This window comes from Acipenser ruthenus, chromosome 4 (assembly GCF_902713425.1).
Source record: "Acipenser ruthenus chromosome 4, fAciRut3.2 maternal haplotype, whole genome shotgun sequence".
NCBI classification, from domain to species: domain Eukaryota; kingdom Metazoa; phylum Chordata; class Actinopteri; order Acipenseriformes; family Acipenseridae; genus Acipenser; species Acipenser ruthenus.
In genome coordinates, this window is record NC_081192.1 from 65,468,565 (window position 1) to 65,485,492 (window position 16,928).

Sequence of the window (16,928 nt, forward strand, 5' to 3'; positions counted from 1 at the left end):
TGAGCATGGCCACACTAACTTTTTTTGGGGGTTTTAAATATTCAAAAAGAGCTGCTCTCTTCACTAAATCTCTGCACCCATTTATATTAAAGTTCCTTTATTTATATTCTGCATTGTAGAATTATAAAAGGTGATAGAGAGAAAGGAACAGATAATGGTGAAAACATACACAGAAAAGAAAAAAAAGCTTTTGTAAAATTAACCATTAATGCTTTTAAGAGAGACCTGCACTTTGTTTATTACATTTTTTAACTGATTTATTTATTGTTTTTCCATCCCCATTGCTACTGCATTACATCTCACTTGCTGCGCAGAATTTAGGAACAATTTTAAATTGGAAAAATGGTCAATCACTCCAATCCTTCTTTTCCCTTTAACTACTTGTAGAAATGCTTGAATGCTTTCAGCACTGTACCCCCCTCTCGCTAGCTGACTAGCCGACAAATCAGAGCTAGCTGAAGAGTCAGTATCATTATCTTCATCTTCACTAAAATCAGCAATAGCACTGCCCGCTATGCTCTGTATCTGAACGCAGTCAGTTTTCACAGACAACTCGCTCTCTGATTCATCAGTACCTGGGACCTCAGCTTCAGAAACTAAGCTGCACTTTGCTGTATTAGTATTGCTGGTTCCTGCCTTTTTTCCCCTTGGGCATTTTAAACTGAGAAAATGTCAATTCTTTCTCCATATCCGTTTCTATCTCTTTCTCTAACGCTGAGACAGTGGCTGTGTCACCTAACAGCCTCCTTGCAGGCGTCTCTCCACCTCTGTTCACATTAGCTGCTTCTCTCGCCGCTGTATCTATTTCAGACAGTCCCTGTACCTCACTTTCCTTATCTACCGCAACATTAGACGCAACCAACCCCGATTGAATTTCTTTGGTCTCTCTTACCCCTACTCTGCCGCGCTTCTAGTTGAGGGACCAGCTACCTGGCTCTCTGCTACACTCTCACTCGCCTTGGGGATTCCTTCCCCCTCGCTTTCATTATCTCCTGCAGTCAGCTTGCAGTTCTTTGCTCTATGCCCCTGACACCCACATTTAAAACATTTCATCAGTTCAGATGAAGCAAAGACTACGTATCCACTTCCGTCCACACGAAACCTAAAAGCTATATTTAACTCCCCGTTCGGATCATTAAGAAGCATATATAACTGTCTTCTGAACGAAACAACATGTTTTAAATCAGGGGATTTACAGCCCAGAGGAATCATTGTAATACTTGACATTATCTGTCCGTGGCGACTCAGCTCTCTCACTATGAGCTCATTTTTTAAAAAAGGAGGAATATTAGAAATTATTATTTTCCTGGCGGGGACCGCAAGAGGCAAGATAGAAACTAAAACTCTGTCAATTACTAAGCCTTGCTGAACAATTTCCTGAACTAATTTCTCACTGCTGAGGAACACCACAACAGATTTATTCATTTGTGAAGCTGTCTTAATATTTTCACACCCAAGTATATACACATTTCTCAACAGGGACTACCACTTCCACTAAAATCTTTATACCATTTCTCCGTGTTAAATTTTGAAAATTAGCGCTTCAATCTGATTTAATAACACTATAACATAAGAAATAAAGAAAAAATTGTATAATATATATATATATGTGATCAGTGATCAGGTAGAGCATGCCACACAGCACTAATAGCTGCCCATCACAAACCTTATTTAGCAGTCATGCTAGGACTTCTGGCACAGGGGTGAATGAGCAGACTTTGCTTAGCTTGGTCTAATATAATCCAAGGCTTGTTTGCGTTCGATTTACTGACTTGACTTATCTGAATTCCAGTGTGAATAGCTTGGATGAAGCTTGGCTCCAGTTTTAGAAAGTACAAGTGGCAAAGTGAAGTGCAAACAGTACAGATCTGATACCAGCATTTCATAACTCCCAAATCGCTATCCAGTTTGAGATGGGGTTGCAGGAAGGTCATACATTAACCACAAACAAGGTGTCAAAGCAGTGAATAGACATGTGTGCAGCATTAACCATGTGAATATCCCAATAGATTCACATAAACAAAATAACACAAATGTATCATGTCCATGGCAGAGCTTCTATTTTGTGTTATTATTAAGAGTATTATTCTAGCTTTTTGACAAGCTTTTCAGAAAAGAAAAAAAGTGCCAGATAGATAGATAGATAGACAGACAGACAGATATATTTTTCTGTATGGCCGCCTTTGGTTTATTTTTTGGTAATGAAATGTCTGCAACTTCAGTCAAGCAAACTAACTTCATATATTCAAATGTCTTCATGCATCATGTCATTTTCCAGAGGGCCTCCTCAGGGCCTACTGTAGTGTACAAGATTCTGGATTGTAAATTATTAAAATACAATTTCATGGGAGGCCAAGTTGTTAGATATAATTGGAGCCACAGTGGTACTGATAAGCAAGAAAAATATGTAGCTGGCCTTTTTGAGAAATGTTCTTTATCATTGGAGAATCCTACTCCTTTTGCATTGGGAGTGTTGCTAACATATTTTTAATGAAATAATGGAATCATTTTTTAGCTTGCCTGAGATACCATTGTGCTGGCTTTAGTATTAATCATGAGATGATGTTTAACATTGTGGATCAGCTAGAAATTAGTTTGAACATCATTTAACCAAAGCTGTTATTCTGACCACCTGAAAGTGTTTTGCTTCATAGTCAACATCACACCTTTTGGAGCAGCAGTTGGCTCAGGGTAGGGGTAGAACGAGAACATTTTCTTGATCAATATGTTAAACAGTGATACAATACGTGCCTATGTTAAGTTACTTCTTTTTGCAGTTAATACATGAGTGTGTTTGTGTTTTATTAATTATTTTATTTTTTACAGACGGCAACTTTGCAGATGCGGTTTTCAGGTTCAACGCTAACGTTTCATATAGTGGAGTGCTGCATGCTGTTACTCAAGACGTAAGGAACAGTTTTCTTTCTTCTGGTTCTCTTTAATGAATTCCCTTTTCCCTGCCTGGCAATGCTTAAATGTTTCTTCTTCATGATCCACAGGGCCTGTTCTCAGAGAACAAGGAGAAGCTGATTAACAACGCTATCACAGCACTGCTGTCACAGGAGGGGGACCTGGCTGTGCATAATGCAGAGTTAGAGAGCCAGTTCCAAGCTGTCAGAAGACTGGTTGCCTCAAAAGCAGGATTCCAGGCCTTCACACAACTCCTGAAGTAAGATTCGTTACAAAGAGCATAAGAAACAACTTTAGGTGCCTTGCCAGGTTTTATTTGTTATTTGGTGCAAAAATAAATGTTTTTCTTTTTTTTTTTTAATGCAAGTTTTAAATGCAAGCCTCCAAGTATGAAGGAATAACTACAGATAACTGATCTCCTCATTTTATTTTTATTTTTTTCAGATTTCGAGAAAGGCTTGGAGTGAAGACAGTTAAGGCTTTAAAAAGAAACAATGAAGGTGTTACACATGCTGCTATAGATATGCTTTGTGCCCTTATGTGTGTAAGTGGAATTGGTTCCTAAGTTACACAAAACTTGTCTTTCAAGCGGTATTTGAATATCTCTGTTCCTTTTTAGTTTCAGATCTAATCAGGCAGTTTGGTTTTGTGTTCTGGGTAGTTCCAAGATCTTTTCTTTCCCCAAATGGCCTTTGTGATCAGTGTTCCCCTGCACTGTACTAAAAGGTCAAGCCTTGGTGTGTTTTTAAAATAAACATTGGTTTATTGGTTCCTGGTTCTCTGGGGCATGGTTATGGAAACAAAAAGGGTGTGAAGAGGAGATAGTGGCTCTTGTGCTGCAATGAGCTGTGAAGCCATGGGAATATTTCATGCAATATTCACTAATTTGCTCCTGATGTAACTTATGTATATACACAAATGACATTGCCGTACATCCGTTTTCCAGTGCCAGAAACGGAGCATCATGCATTTTCTACACAGAAACTTTGATTTCCTTTTAATTAATATTACCTGCTCTGTGAACCCAAGACATCTGTAGCTTTAAAATGTTGATTTGAGGTACAGTCTCCTTAAACTTACTAGGATGTGTTGAATAATTATATATATATATATATATATATAATCTTTTTTTGTCAAGTTTTCCAATATGTATGCTTCATAGAGTTAAACAAAGTTGAATTGTACTGGCATTCTACATATTTTTATAGACATTTTTGCTTTTCATAACTTTGCTACACAAGGTCCTATTTTAATAAAAACTATGGCAGATATTTAGGTCCGCCAAGATTGAAAACAATTAAATAGACCCACTTGGAAGGAAAGAAAGAACACAATGTTTTAATTTTAATGAAAAGCTAAATTTACTGGAATATCAGAAGTTATGGCCGATTGTTTGACATGTTGTGATTTTCCATCAACACAAACCAATTAAAAGAAAGATGAGAGTGCCAAGAGATGAGCTTACTGTCAAGTCTGAGTGTCTTATCAATCTTATTGCATATGCATTGGAAAATTGTTTTTCATTTCTCGGTTTCCTTGTAGCCCATGCATGATGATTACGATTTGAGACAAGAACAACTGAACAAAGCTTCACTTCTGTCTTCTAAGAAGTTTTTAGAAAATTTACTGGAAAAGTTTAACATCCATGTGGTAAGTACAATTGTCAATCTTGTGTCCTGTATTTTGTATTATTATTATTATTATTATTAATACAATAAATGGATAATTAAGTCTTATAATTGACTTGAGTCCTAACCTACTACTCTATATACAAAAAAAAAGTCATAAGTACTCCTAAACCTTATGCCTTTCCCAATGCATTTTACTTTAGTGTGTAGTGTGTCTTTTCAACTACAGGCCAAAGCTAGAGAATTATACATCGGTGAACATGTTTATAAGTTTTAAGTGATTTTCTAGAAGTGATCTAGTCTTCATATCCAGGAGGATTTGATCATTTATAGACAGGTATTCCTTGAATGCTTTTAATACAGGTCTTATACTTTTAGCATTGTTTTTCATTGGTAGTGCATTTTCCATGCAGTTATTAACAAAGTCAGCTGTATTGAAAAATACATTGTTATCTGGAATTTACAAAATATGAGTTGTTACCTCAGTCTTTTCATTGCTTTTTTAAATAACTAAATACTACTGTTTTGAACATTTAAAATAAAAATGTACAACTATAATTATAATGTAAAAAGCATATACAAAAACCTGACCATATATTACCACACAATAAAAAATAAAATCATATATTTATAAAACCTTATTAGTCACATCACTCATTACCCTCCTATGTTTGGATAACCCATTTTACTGTATTATGGAGGGCTCTCTCTTTAGTAAATTGAGAGTCAGCTGATAAAATACTATATGAAAGCTAATTTAAAATACTAATCAAATTGGGGTTTTGTTTTTTTTGTTTTTCAGAGTATGAATAAAAAAAAAATCATGAAAGTGGAATCGAACATGGCTGCCAGATTGGCCAGTGAAATTAAAGGGGAAGTTCTGATTGGTCTGTTGGACTGTCAAAATCAGTTCAGTAGACCAATGACAGTTTTCCCTGCCCAGTGATTGGGTGTATGTTAATTCCTGTACATTGTAGTAGGATAATTTTGTTATATAGTTAGCGATGTTGGTTAGCTGTACTGCTAATGTGGTAATAATGTTTATTGCAGTGTTTAAATTCTGTATTTTGAAATCAGCATGGACAAACCGGACAAATATCAGATGTATTGGGCCCTATTCAAAATACATGTTCTATGCCAGTAGTTCTCAAACTTTTTTGTTCGCGGACCACCTGAATGTTTTTTCTGATCTCGGCGGACCACACAATAAATAGTATAGCTGACTGAAAAATAAGCACATAACAAAACCACTATAATACTAAGAATAACCGTAGACTTACATTTCTTTGTTTCAATGCGATGGGCGGGTCTGTTTCTGTGAGCAAAGTTATTTTAGAATTGGAATTTTAAAGAACAGTTCTAGTTTACTTTTCATTAACACGAATTTACCGAAAGGGGGAAAAAATTGTTTTATTTTTAAGTTGATAATTACAGCAGAAATTGATTTGTGTGATTTCATAATCTGTGAAGTTACATCCATGAGGTCTCAGCACAGTCGGAGCTACGAATCTCCAGCTATAAACTTTATTTATAAAAAGGAATGTTTGGATGCTGCACGCTGATTGGCTGTTGAGGATTTTGTACCGTGCAGAATAGTACAGTGCACGGCAGAATTAATTTTTGCCGAAGCAGTTCAATTAACAAAATGTCAATACACAACATATAAAACTCGCAATAAATATACACATTGTTGTGAGAGGTCTTTTGAAGTTTTTAAAAATGAGTGACATTCATTTCATCACATTTGATCTTTTCAGAAGCATGACCGTGTACAAGTGCGTAGAATTACAAGAAGCAAAACCTCTGTTGAAAAAAGATTTAACAAGTCAACAACTTAATGAAATAGAAGAAAACAAAAATGCTTCGGCAGCTGGTGTTTTTATTGATTTGATGAAACATAAAGACATTGTAATCGACTTAAAAACAGTTTGTCTTGAAAATCTAAATGGTCTGCTATGATAATGCTGTGCTTCAGTATGTAATTCTGCTGCTCAGGCATACTCAGTTTTGTTATGTTAGCCTCTGTGCTGGTCTCAGTCGCTCCATAAACAGTGCTGACATGAACCACAATGATAGCCTGTTAGTGACCAAAATGCCAATAATGTATTTTTGTTTTAGCTTCTCTAGGTCAGCGGTAGTAATGCGTGGATAGTGAACTTTGTCTTTGCCTTTTTTTTATGTTTTCATTATCAACAAAAATACATGATTGGCGTTTTTAAATGCTTGGTCGCTAACAAGGCTAACATTGCAGGTTATGTCAGCTCTGTTTACAATGAATTACAATCAATGGAAACGCTGGAAACCTCCAGTTTAATGTTTACAACAAATAATACAACCTTGTTTGAGGGACTGTTTTTTCCCCAAAGTGGAAGAATATAATGATATAATTATATAATTATATATATATATATATATATATATATATATATATATATATATATATATATATATATATATATATATATACACTTTTTTTTTTATTGTATCCGTTTTATAATATAAGCGGGATAACACTCCAGCTCTTGTGTGTGTAGCATTAACATTCAGCTGTATGATAATGCAACATAGCGCACACCTTGTTGTGTGTTACTTTACAAGCTGCTGTGTTGAGTGCATGTGAGCGCAATACACTAAAACTCCCTAATAATGAATACATTTTAGACACTCCAAAACTATATATGACGGAGAGTTTAGACCTTTTTTTAACTTGGAGATATTCTCCATGTATGCATTTTCTTCCTGCATCTGTAGGTGAGTTTTTAAGGTCTCAAATTTTGGGTTTGCAGTGGGATCTATAAACTATGCTGCTGCTTCCTTTCCATAATTATGTAACCTTTCCACGGACCACCTGAAAGGAGCTGCGGACCACAGATTGAGAACCACTGTTCTATGCTATTTTGAAAGAGCGTTTTATACAGTATATGTTTTATCTGTTTATTTAGGACTTGGGTCAAATAATATTTAAAAAATTGATAAAAAAAAAAAAAAAATTGATTTAATGCATCAAATTTGATTTAATACATCAAAAAAGTCTGTTTTGATGTATTAAATCAAATATGCTTAACTTTTTACTCATCTGTCGATAAATAAATTAATAAGGAAAGTTTTATGAACAGGGCCCCTCTGCCATGCATACTGCACAATGAATTGTGGAAATGTTTTTACTATATCATTCAATGCCAAATGCAAAGCCAGTTTTTAATGTTACAATGGGATTGCTTTGATGAGGTTGACAGTGTTGTGGCATAATATTGTCACCATTCTACACCAGATTTTCAGTGTGCAATTAAGTTTGAGGAAACCAATAAAACCATGTGGTGCTGGTCATGAATTTCAAAAGTGTGTGTGTGTGTGTGTGCATGCATATTATGTAAAACATCAGCATTCAGCGTGTGCGGCAATATACATTGTAGAAAATCAACGACTTAGACACTAAGCATATGAATTAAGAAAGAGAATGTGTAATGCTTTAGCAACATTCATAACATTTAAAAATGAAAGCCTATTATAATTAAGGCCCTGTGTAAATCGCGATTTCATTGACTCCATGTAAATCGTGAAATTAGCGCAATACCACGATTTTTACAGTACTCGTAAGAAATAAATACATTTTCATAATTATTTGTATTTCATACAAAAAATAACATTAACGAAACTCTGCTGTGTGCCTGCGTTGTACTATTCGCCATGCACATAGTGCTGTGCAGTGATTGTCATGTGACTATCAAATCTATATGAAATTAAAATACTACACACTGTAAACAAGAAAATGGATGTCTCTAAAAAGGCTAAAAATGTGTCTGCAGCAGATCACGTAAAGCAGTATCCAGCAGGAGTTTTACACAGCGATGGAGGTAAGCTCTTCTGTACGTCCTGCAACATTACTGTAGATCGCTACTGAGAATCAGCTGCTGACAGGCATTTAGATTCAAGTATTCACCGAAAGAGAAAGGTGGATATCTAGAGCAGTACTGCAACTGCTTTACTTGCAAAGAAACAAAAAACGGTGACTTCCATGTTCCAAAAGTCCACTGAAAACCTTGAAGCACGAAACAGATTACATTTTGACCTGACAGAGGAGTTTGTTTGCGCAAATATCCCTCTTGAAAAATTGGACAACCAAAAGTCACGTACATTTTCAGACTGAGTGTAGCAAATGGTGGAGTGATTCCTTCATCAGCCCAGCTGAGACGTGAATACTTACCTAAAGTTGCCGAGTATCACAAGCAGGAGATTATGGAATTGGTAAAACGGTCTGATTGCTTGTCAGTGGTCACTGGCGAGTCGACTGATGCACAAGATCAGTATGGGTTACACATTGTATTTGTTTTGCAAGCCCTAAATGGTGAACATGCATTTGATGTACTAGAACTGAAATCTGTCCTTGCAGGTACACTTTACCTACAGGCTGTTAATTACAACACTGTTTCACAATCTATTTTAAAGTGCTTGAATAACTTTGACGTTGATTTTGATGATGTCAGTGCATTTATCTCTATATTTGTTGTTTAAAAAAATAATTATCTGTACATATAAAATAGTTCCGTGCACATTCCGTGACACTGCTGTGAATTTTAAAGAAAATTTCCACGATTTTCACAGGGCCTTAATTATAGATTATGCAAAAGGAGAATACATTTTAGTGTTCAATCTAAATCAAGTTAACTCAGAAATCCAGTGCTGTTCTACCAAATAATGCCCATTTTTGGGGTATCATTAAATATTAACAACAGCAGACAGTTGCAGACAAATGAGCTGGTTGCTGTTTTTCACTCCTTGATATCAAGTGGAGTAGCTGCTGTTTTTTTTTTTTTTAAATCTTCATTAATGTATAGATAGATAGTGTACTGGTAAATAAGAGTTGCAGCTGAAAAGGTAAGGTTGAGTTCACATTGGGTACAAACAGGTTGTTTGGGTGTGAAATTAATTTTAGTTATTTTGCTTAATTTCAGTTTTTTTTGACGACTTAAGTTAATTTGTGTTCACAATGCAATTTGCAAGTGAACTTGGTTTGTTCAATATAAATTACAAACATCATCATACCCTTATGTACATAAATCAGAATGATTAAATACATATCCTGGCTTGTTAGTTGTAACCCGCGTCACTGAAAAATCGCAGTGACACTTTTAAACTGAGTATTTAGAGTTTGATAGAGATCATCCAGCCACATTCAATCTTTTGTGTCAGTGCTCTGACCCTTCCCACAGTGGAGGGTGGGGGTTGGTATGTAACAAAAATGCTCTTTTATAAGGACTTGCATAAAGTGTTTTGTGAAAGTCTTGTTAATATTATTGCTAAGCAGTGTGGCATACTGTTGATATGAGGGGCTTGATATAAGAAAATTAATTATCTGACTGTTATTTAATTTAGATTTAAAGACTTTCTTTTCCATAAATCGTACTTTCACACAGGGCCATATACAACCCTCTTGACTCTTGGGGGCACGTAGGATATTCGGCCACCCTCAGTCGTGAAATAATTATGGTAGAGTGTGGATCTTTTCTCTCAATGCAAAAGGTCAAACTATCCTGAGTACATTTTATATATTTTTTATATTGTTCAGGTTTTCATCTATTGTCCAGCAGATTAAGTAGATGTATTTTCAACTGTAAATGGCACATCCTTATTTCTCTTACCGTGATTGAGAATGTTTTGTTAGTGTCTTTCTGTTATTATAAAAGGAGTGCTAATTCTAGTGACTCCAAGTACACAATAAATGGGATTTAGAGAAAGTTAGTTTTGTAATAGTGTGGGGGACACAATCTAGCTGTAAGATTATGATATCATACATTGTTTATTTCTCATTATTAAAAGCCAACAGCCATGCATATAGTTGATGGAGACCTACTGGGGTCTCCATCAAACTGGTGCTTATTCAAAGCTTGTTTGCATTTGGCCAAACATTTGACACAGTCACCATAACTGTAAGTATGGAATACATTTCTATTAAATACAAAGAAGTTAATATGTCAATTAGGCAAGTGTTTCAGCTAATGCTTTAGCTAATGCCTATCACTGTTAAAAACGGATGAAAGCATTAGTCAAAGCATTTTTGTACTTGACAAGTTTTAACTCAGAATTATAAAGGTATGGATTTGTTTGTAGTACAAACAATAACCAAGGCTGCAGTTTCTGAATCATTTGTAGTCATTATTTCTACGAGGGACAAATGATATTGGTGTGTTTGTAATTATATTAGTGTGTTTGTAATTGCAGGATCACAGCATTTAGAGTATCTGTATTGCGGAAACTGTCACACTTGTAGTGGAAACTAATTTGCAGGATTATTGCACACATTTAGTGTACTGTACTTGTTGGTATTTGCAGGATCATGGCACAGGTGCCCTTGTTATTAGCTCCCTTTTGGATTTCCTCACCTTTGCCCTCTGCGCCCCATATAGCGAGACTACAGAAGGGCAGCAGTTTGACATGTTGCTGGAAATGGTGGCATCAAATGGAAGGACCCTCTTTAAACTTTTCCAGGTGAGAATGATTTATGATAAAATGTTATGGATGAACATATTTTCTATTACAAAATTCTAAGGGAATATGTCCTACTCATATATATTGTTTTTGTTTGTTTCCAGCACCCTTCCATGGCTATAGTAAAAGGAGCCGGTTTAGTAATGAAAGCTATAATTGAGGTGGGGACTAAATTGAAAATTAAAATGCTGCACTACACTTAATTCTTACACTGGATGTTTATATATAATAATAAAAGTTTTGCTTTAGATAAAGCCTGTTTTATATCATGGAGAAATAACTCTCATAATCACTGGGTACTGTACCTCCCAGGGAGTAGCATCCTTCATTTGTACAGCTCAATGTACATTCACTTTGGTTTATATTGGCAAGAAAGTTAATGGTTCAATCTGCATGTGATCCCAATGGATTTTTTATAATCGTGCTTTCACATCACTGGATTTCAAAGCTCAAGAAAGAGTTTTGGGGATCTGGTTAAGTAGAAGGGTAAACTTGTTTTGTGTTCTCTCCATTTTAGGAAGGTGATAAGGAGATAGCTACAAAAATGCAGGATCTTGCCCTTAGTGAAGGTGCCTTACCTCGTCATCTACACACGTCAATGTTTACAATAAGTTCAGATCAGAGGATGCTAACGAACAGGTATAAGATATGCCTGTTCAAACCAAAAAGTGCCATCTGGCAGAAATGTTAAGATTTATGAGCTAAATTCATTTCATTGTTTCAGGCAGCTAAGTAGGCATTTGGTGGGCCTGTGGACAGCAGAACACCCAACAGCTTTGAATTTACTGAAGCGTATATTGGTAAGTGTATAATTGAAGTATATTTATATGAAGAGATTTAATTAACAATTTGAACTCGGCTTTAGGGCTGTATTTCAGCACACACAGTTGAGAGGCTAAATATGTAAGCCTAGCCTATTTACAGTAATTCTATACAGAGACTTGTTGTTTATGTACAGTATATTGGCTGTGTTCCCACCCATTAAACTGCACCAGATCTGTCCCATACTACAATATAAGTCTTCAGTTTTTTCACACTGCGGACTTCGCAGCTCTCGGGCAGCTTTCAGGCAAGCCCGCAGGCGCCCGGCCAGACTACAGGGGTCGCTGGTGCGCGGTGAGCTGAGGACACCCTGGCCGACCTAATGAGGATTCACACCATTGTATAAAATATGTCTGAAATGGCTTTGTGTCCAGTGGAGGGCTATATGGTGGCTTTGACATTCATACAGTATTTACGTGTTGACCAACAGTCTTTGACAATTGCCTCATTTAAGTTATGGATGCAAAATCATAACACACTTTGCATCAATCAGTGTGGGTGAAATAATTTGAAAGACCCAGTACAGTCTAAATTTTAAATTTAATCTGTAATTCCAGCCGACAGGTCTGCTGGCATACCTGGACAGCCCTGACCCAGTACCTGAAAAGGATGTTGACAGGATGCATGTCAGGGACAATGTGAAAATTGCAACAGTGAGTAGAAAACTAAATGTTACAATAAAAAAGAATAAGAATAATTTAATATTTAAAATCACTGATTTGTTTACTTCTACTATTTTCTTTCTTATATCAGAAAAAAGTTGAAATTTAGTATTAAAAAAAGCAGTGAGAATTATCCCCAATATTTCTTCTCGAAGATTTTTTTGTGTGCTTTTGAATTTTAAAACCATAATTAATTGTAATGGCACATCAACGTTGTCTGTTAAGTCTGTCTTTTATAATAGGAAAAGCAGGACCTGAAACACATTAAAACATAAATCAAATTGAATCAAAGTTGTTGTTATCCATTTTTACATTATTTTAGTGAGCCATGCATATGGCAACATGCACAGACATGTAAATTGCCTGACTTCGTTAAGCGGCATGTGAGAATGCTTGTACAGTCACATTTGTAGAGTTGTTTGGAAGATTTGGAAGACCTATGATCTGAAATCAAAATGTTCATAATTTCTTTTTTTTTTTCAGGATCAATATGGAAGATTTAATAAAGTCCCAGAGTGGCAAAGACTAGCAGGAAAGGCTGCCAAGGAAGTTGAAAAATTTGCCAAAGAAAAGGTTGATTTGGTTCTCTTGCACTGGAGGGACAGAATGGGAATTACACAAAAGGAAGTAAGGCCATTCAGACGTACCATTCACACCACTTTATTACCCTCCAGGGTATTTGTACTACAAAGAAGAGAGGCTCAAGCTTATTCAATGAAAATGACCCTATTTGTTAATACTGTAATTTCAGTTCCTATATGCAGTCTGTCACCTTTCAGTAATTGCAGTATTTTACCTTAAGATATTAAAACAAAAGCAATGTTATTTATCTTCCAGCTGGAATGGTAGTGCAACTTTCAATTGGGGACAAGGAGTTTTCTTTTTACATTTGTAACTGTACAGTCGTATTCGACTGAAAGTGTTGTGTGGTGCTGACCGTTCTTTTTATCTGACAATTTGCCAGTGCTTTAAAAACAAATAATTAAGGACAACCTATATCAGAAAGAGATTACAGTGCAGTGACATATTTATAGAAGGTATAAACCATTGAGTTGTTTAAAGCCAAAGGAAACCCAGTAGTCTTGCTCATTTAGAATCCTAGAAACTAAAATAAATGTTCAATATTATGAAATCCATGTTACATGACTTAGTGGCATCCAAGTTCGGTTTCTTCTTATTAAAAATTACCACATTAGAAAAACTTAATTTAAACAGTTTATTAAGTTAATCTCATTACCTACCTCAAAAACACATGTTTATTCTTAATTTTATATCAGCCTGGCATTGTATGCAAGTCATATTCTCACATTGCCTCGAGTGATTTTGCAGTTAAGAAGACAGTATACTTTCTGTATTTCCAGAAACATGTGCGTACAGTACATCTCAGAATAAATACCAAAAAGATTGTTTTGAGTTATTTTTATTTTTTTATTCCAGTTGTATTTTGCGTTTCCTTTGGCTTTGGGCGGCTGCTTATTCAAAGCCATTTAGCTAATTTATAAAAAATATAACTCAAGGTACCCTTTGTCTCTCTCTCTCTCTGTCTATATATATATATATATATATATATATATATATATATATATATATATATATATATATATATATATATAAAGAAATTAAATACTCCTTGACTTTTAAGCTAGCATGTCTGAGCAATTTCAAATATTGGTCTATGTTGGCTTATGTCAGCTGTACACAGTGGTATATAACTTATATCTTGTGCAATAACTTAATTGTGTTATTCATACAGAAATTAATTTTCCATGAACAGTGTAAGCTTTTCCCCCTTATGAGCACATAACAGTATGTGTTTTACAAATCACCCGATCATCAATGTCAGTATATTGGCAAGCACATGACTTTTTCATGTACAAACATATTGTTTTTGCCAGTCTGATATTGACATGTTTTATCTGAAGAGTTATATTAAGTATTGGTTTGTGTAAATAATTGACTTGTAATTTATCAGTAAAAAATATAAAATAAATACTAAAGTATTTTAATTAAACCGAAACCACACAAGAGTCTCAGCTATACACTGCAATCAATGAAAAGTGACATTAATTTCTTCCTATTGTCTTTCCATCCCTCTGTCTTTTTCATATATTCTTTTCATTGTGCTCTCAATCAATATAGCAGGACAGAAATAACTTGGTAAGTAAAAGCCCTTATATATGGCTTTGTAGAACTGCTTTATGGAGTGCTTAGAAATTATGTGACAAAAGATTGAATTAAAAGAATTTATAACAAGCGACAGGATGCATAACCTGCTTTGTACATCTGCTACAGGAGAATATTCTTACTGATTAACCATTATCTATCGCATTATCTGATAGTACTAACATCAGAGGTCATGTTGGGATTTTGCATGCGTTGTCTGTCTGGGTTAATGTCGGCTATGACCTTGTTTTTTCACTGTGGGCTTATTGCATTTACATGGAGCAATGTTGGTAAATATCTTCAAAGTAATTTGGTGGAACATTATACATTTGCTACAAGAAGGTTTTCCACAATACTGAATGCAGTCTGTGGTGAACAACTATTTGTTATTGGTGATGCTAAATTAGGCTGCAGTACTGTGTACTTGCTGCTTTTTAAATATTGTAATTGTAGCTAAGGTGTTTCTCCCCTTTGCAGAACCCTAACCAAAAACCAGTCATATTAAGAAAAAGAAGACAGAGAATCAAAATTGAATCTAACTGGGAACTCTTTTACTACAGGTATGGTGCCAACAAGATGATCATAGTGCTCCTGTTTTTGTCTCCATCCTCTTAATCACATGCAAACTATTGACATATAAACTATGCTAATTTATTGTGCAATTATCGGCTGTTTAGGTAGTTTGGAAATACAATAAATATGTATTTAATCCAAATTAGCTATAATACATTTTTTTCTCAAGTTGGATTATAGGTATCATCCAAAAAAATGAACCCTTCAATGATTTTATAAACCTGTTACCTATGCACTCTCAAAACCTTATAGCACAAAGAGCAGGTACTGACTACATATATGCAGGTTTATTTAAACACTGCAGGCTAATGTGACATCTGACCCAGTATGGCTAATGTATTAGGGTCATAAGACTTTAAGTTTCCTCATAAAAAGGGACAGCACATTCTAATGAACTGGAGCTAAACCTGAAAAAAAGAGTGTTGATTGTTGGTTGTATGGAGTAAAAATAAAAATAGAATAGACACAAAATAACATCTGTTATAGTTTAATAGCATCCAAGACTGCATTTTAGGCTTCAGTGGTGACAGAGTTAAGAGGTGCATAGGGCATTAGAAGTTGTCCAGTAACGTCAGAAGACGTCTCTTGGGGAGATAAACTTTCATGACTTTACTTGTAACCTGCGTCTCAAGGTTCCAGGTTGATCATGCAAGGTCAAACTTGATTTGGAACTACAAAACAAGGGAAGAATTGCGAGATGCCCTTGAAGGAGAAATGCGGGCCTTTAACATCGACAGAGAGCTGGGCAGTGCAAGTGTCATCTCATGGAACCATCAGGAGTTTGAAGTAAGATGTGTACTTTGATAGTTTCCTTTTGTATTGTAACTCAGAACGATGTGTGCAGAGAAACAAGTTTGCTGTTTACAATCTAATCCCTGTTCCATTGGAAATGTGCCTTGTACAGGTGTAGAATTGAATTTGTTGTAAGGTGTCACATGTTTTGATGTGGTACCAAGAGCAAGGTCCTGTGCAGTAACTACCACTCGGCAGTGGAATACAGTGGTTTTAGACACAGGTCATCCTTACACAGTCATTTTTATACTATATTCTTTATTGTTAACTGACATGCAAGTCTGTGAAAGAACACTAGTAAGGCTCCTGATTTTCCATTCTTGGGAATGGCAAATTCCGTTTTTCAAAATGACCAATTCCGTTTTTTTCAGTTTTTCTAAACGACCAATTCCGTTTTTTTTCTGTTTTTCAAAACGACCAATTCCGTTTTTTCAGTTTTTACCAATTTATTAAGAATTAACAATGTCATTTGAACATAAATAACATTTTTACATTAAAAATCTATTGAATTCATTTTTTTAAAAAATTTAAGTCCCTGAGATACTGTAGTTTTCAGGAAAAATCTTTCTTAAAGCAGTCCTAGTAACAATGTACTGTAGGTCAGTCAACAAATAAAGGTGTTTTACAATACAGTATACACACTAGTCAAACGAGGGGCATTGTTACAAAAATATACAATTTTCATAAAATTACAAATGATGTATAATGTTCAGGTCAGGACACTTTTATCTCTTCCATCGTAGTTTCATCTGCAACAACGCAGACTGGTTTATGCTGTACTTGCTATAAAACTATTTCTCGTATACCCTGGACATAGAGTTGCCTTAGTTAGACAGGGCTCTTCAATAGTTTTTTAAATTTAAGGGGACCATATTGGAAAAAAGTTAGGAGT

At 35.2% G+C, this 16,928-nt stretch overlaps 1 protein-coding gene across 3 annotated transcripts in view; it reads left to right on the forward strand.

Moving 5' to 3' along the window:
• LOC117400285 (dnaJ homolog subfamily C member 13) overlaps positions 1–16,928 on the forward strand; it is a 97,243-nt gene that overhangs the window by 42,020 nt on the left and 38,295 nt on the right. For 2 of the 3 annotated variants that reach the window (XM_059022655.1, XM_034000010.3), the window contains exons 11-23: positions 2,827–2,906; positions 3,000–3,169; positions 3,355–3,454; positions 4,453–4,560; positions 10,869–11,024; positions 11,129–11,185; positions 11,542–11,663; positions 11,749–11,824; positions 12,404–12,499; positions 12,992–13,135; positions 14,648–14,665; positions 15,149–15,231; positions 15,877–16,030. In XM_059022655.1, coding sequence (XP_058878638.1) covers positions 2,827–2,906; positions 3,000–3,169; positions 3,355–3,454; positions 4,453–4,560; positions 10,869–11,024; positions 11,129–11,185; positions 11,542–11,663; positions 11,749–11,824; positions 12,404–12,499; positions 12,992–13,135; positions 14,648–14,665; positions 15,149–15,231; positions 15,877–16,030 — 1,364 coding nt within the window. The remainder of the gene's footprint in view (positions 1–2,826; positions 2,907–2,999; positions 3,170–3,354; positions 3,455–4,452; positions 4,561–10,868; positions 11,025–11,128; positions 11,186–11,541; positions 11,664–11,748; positions 11,825–12,403; positions 12,500–12,991; positions 13,136–14,647; positions 14,666–15,148; positions 15,232–15,876; positions 16,031–16,928) is intronic. The other variant, XM_034000011.3, reaches the window with a different exon arrangement.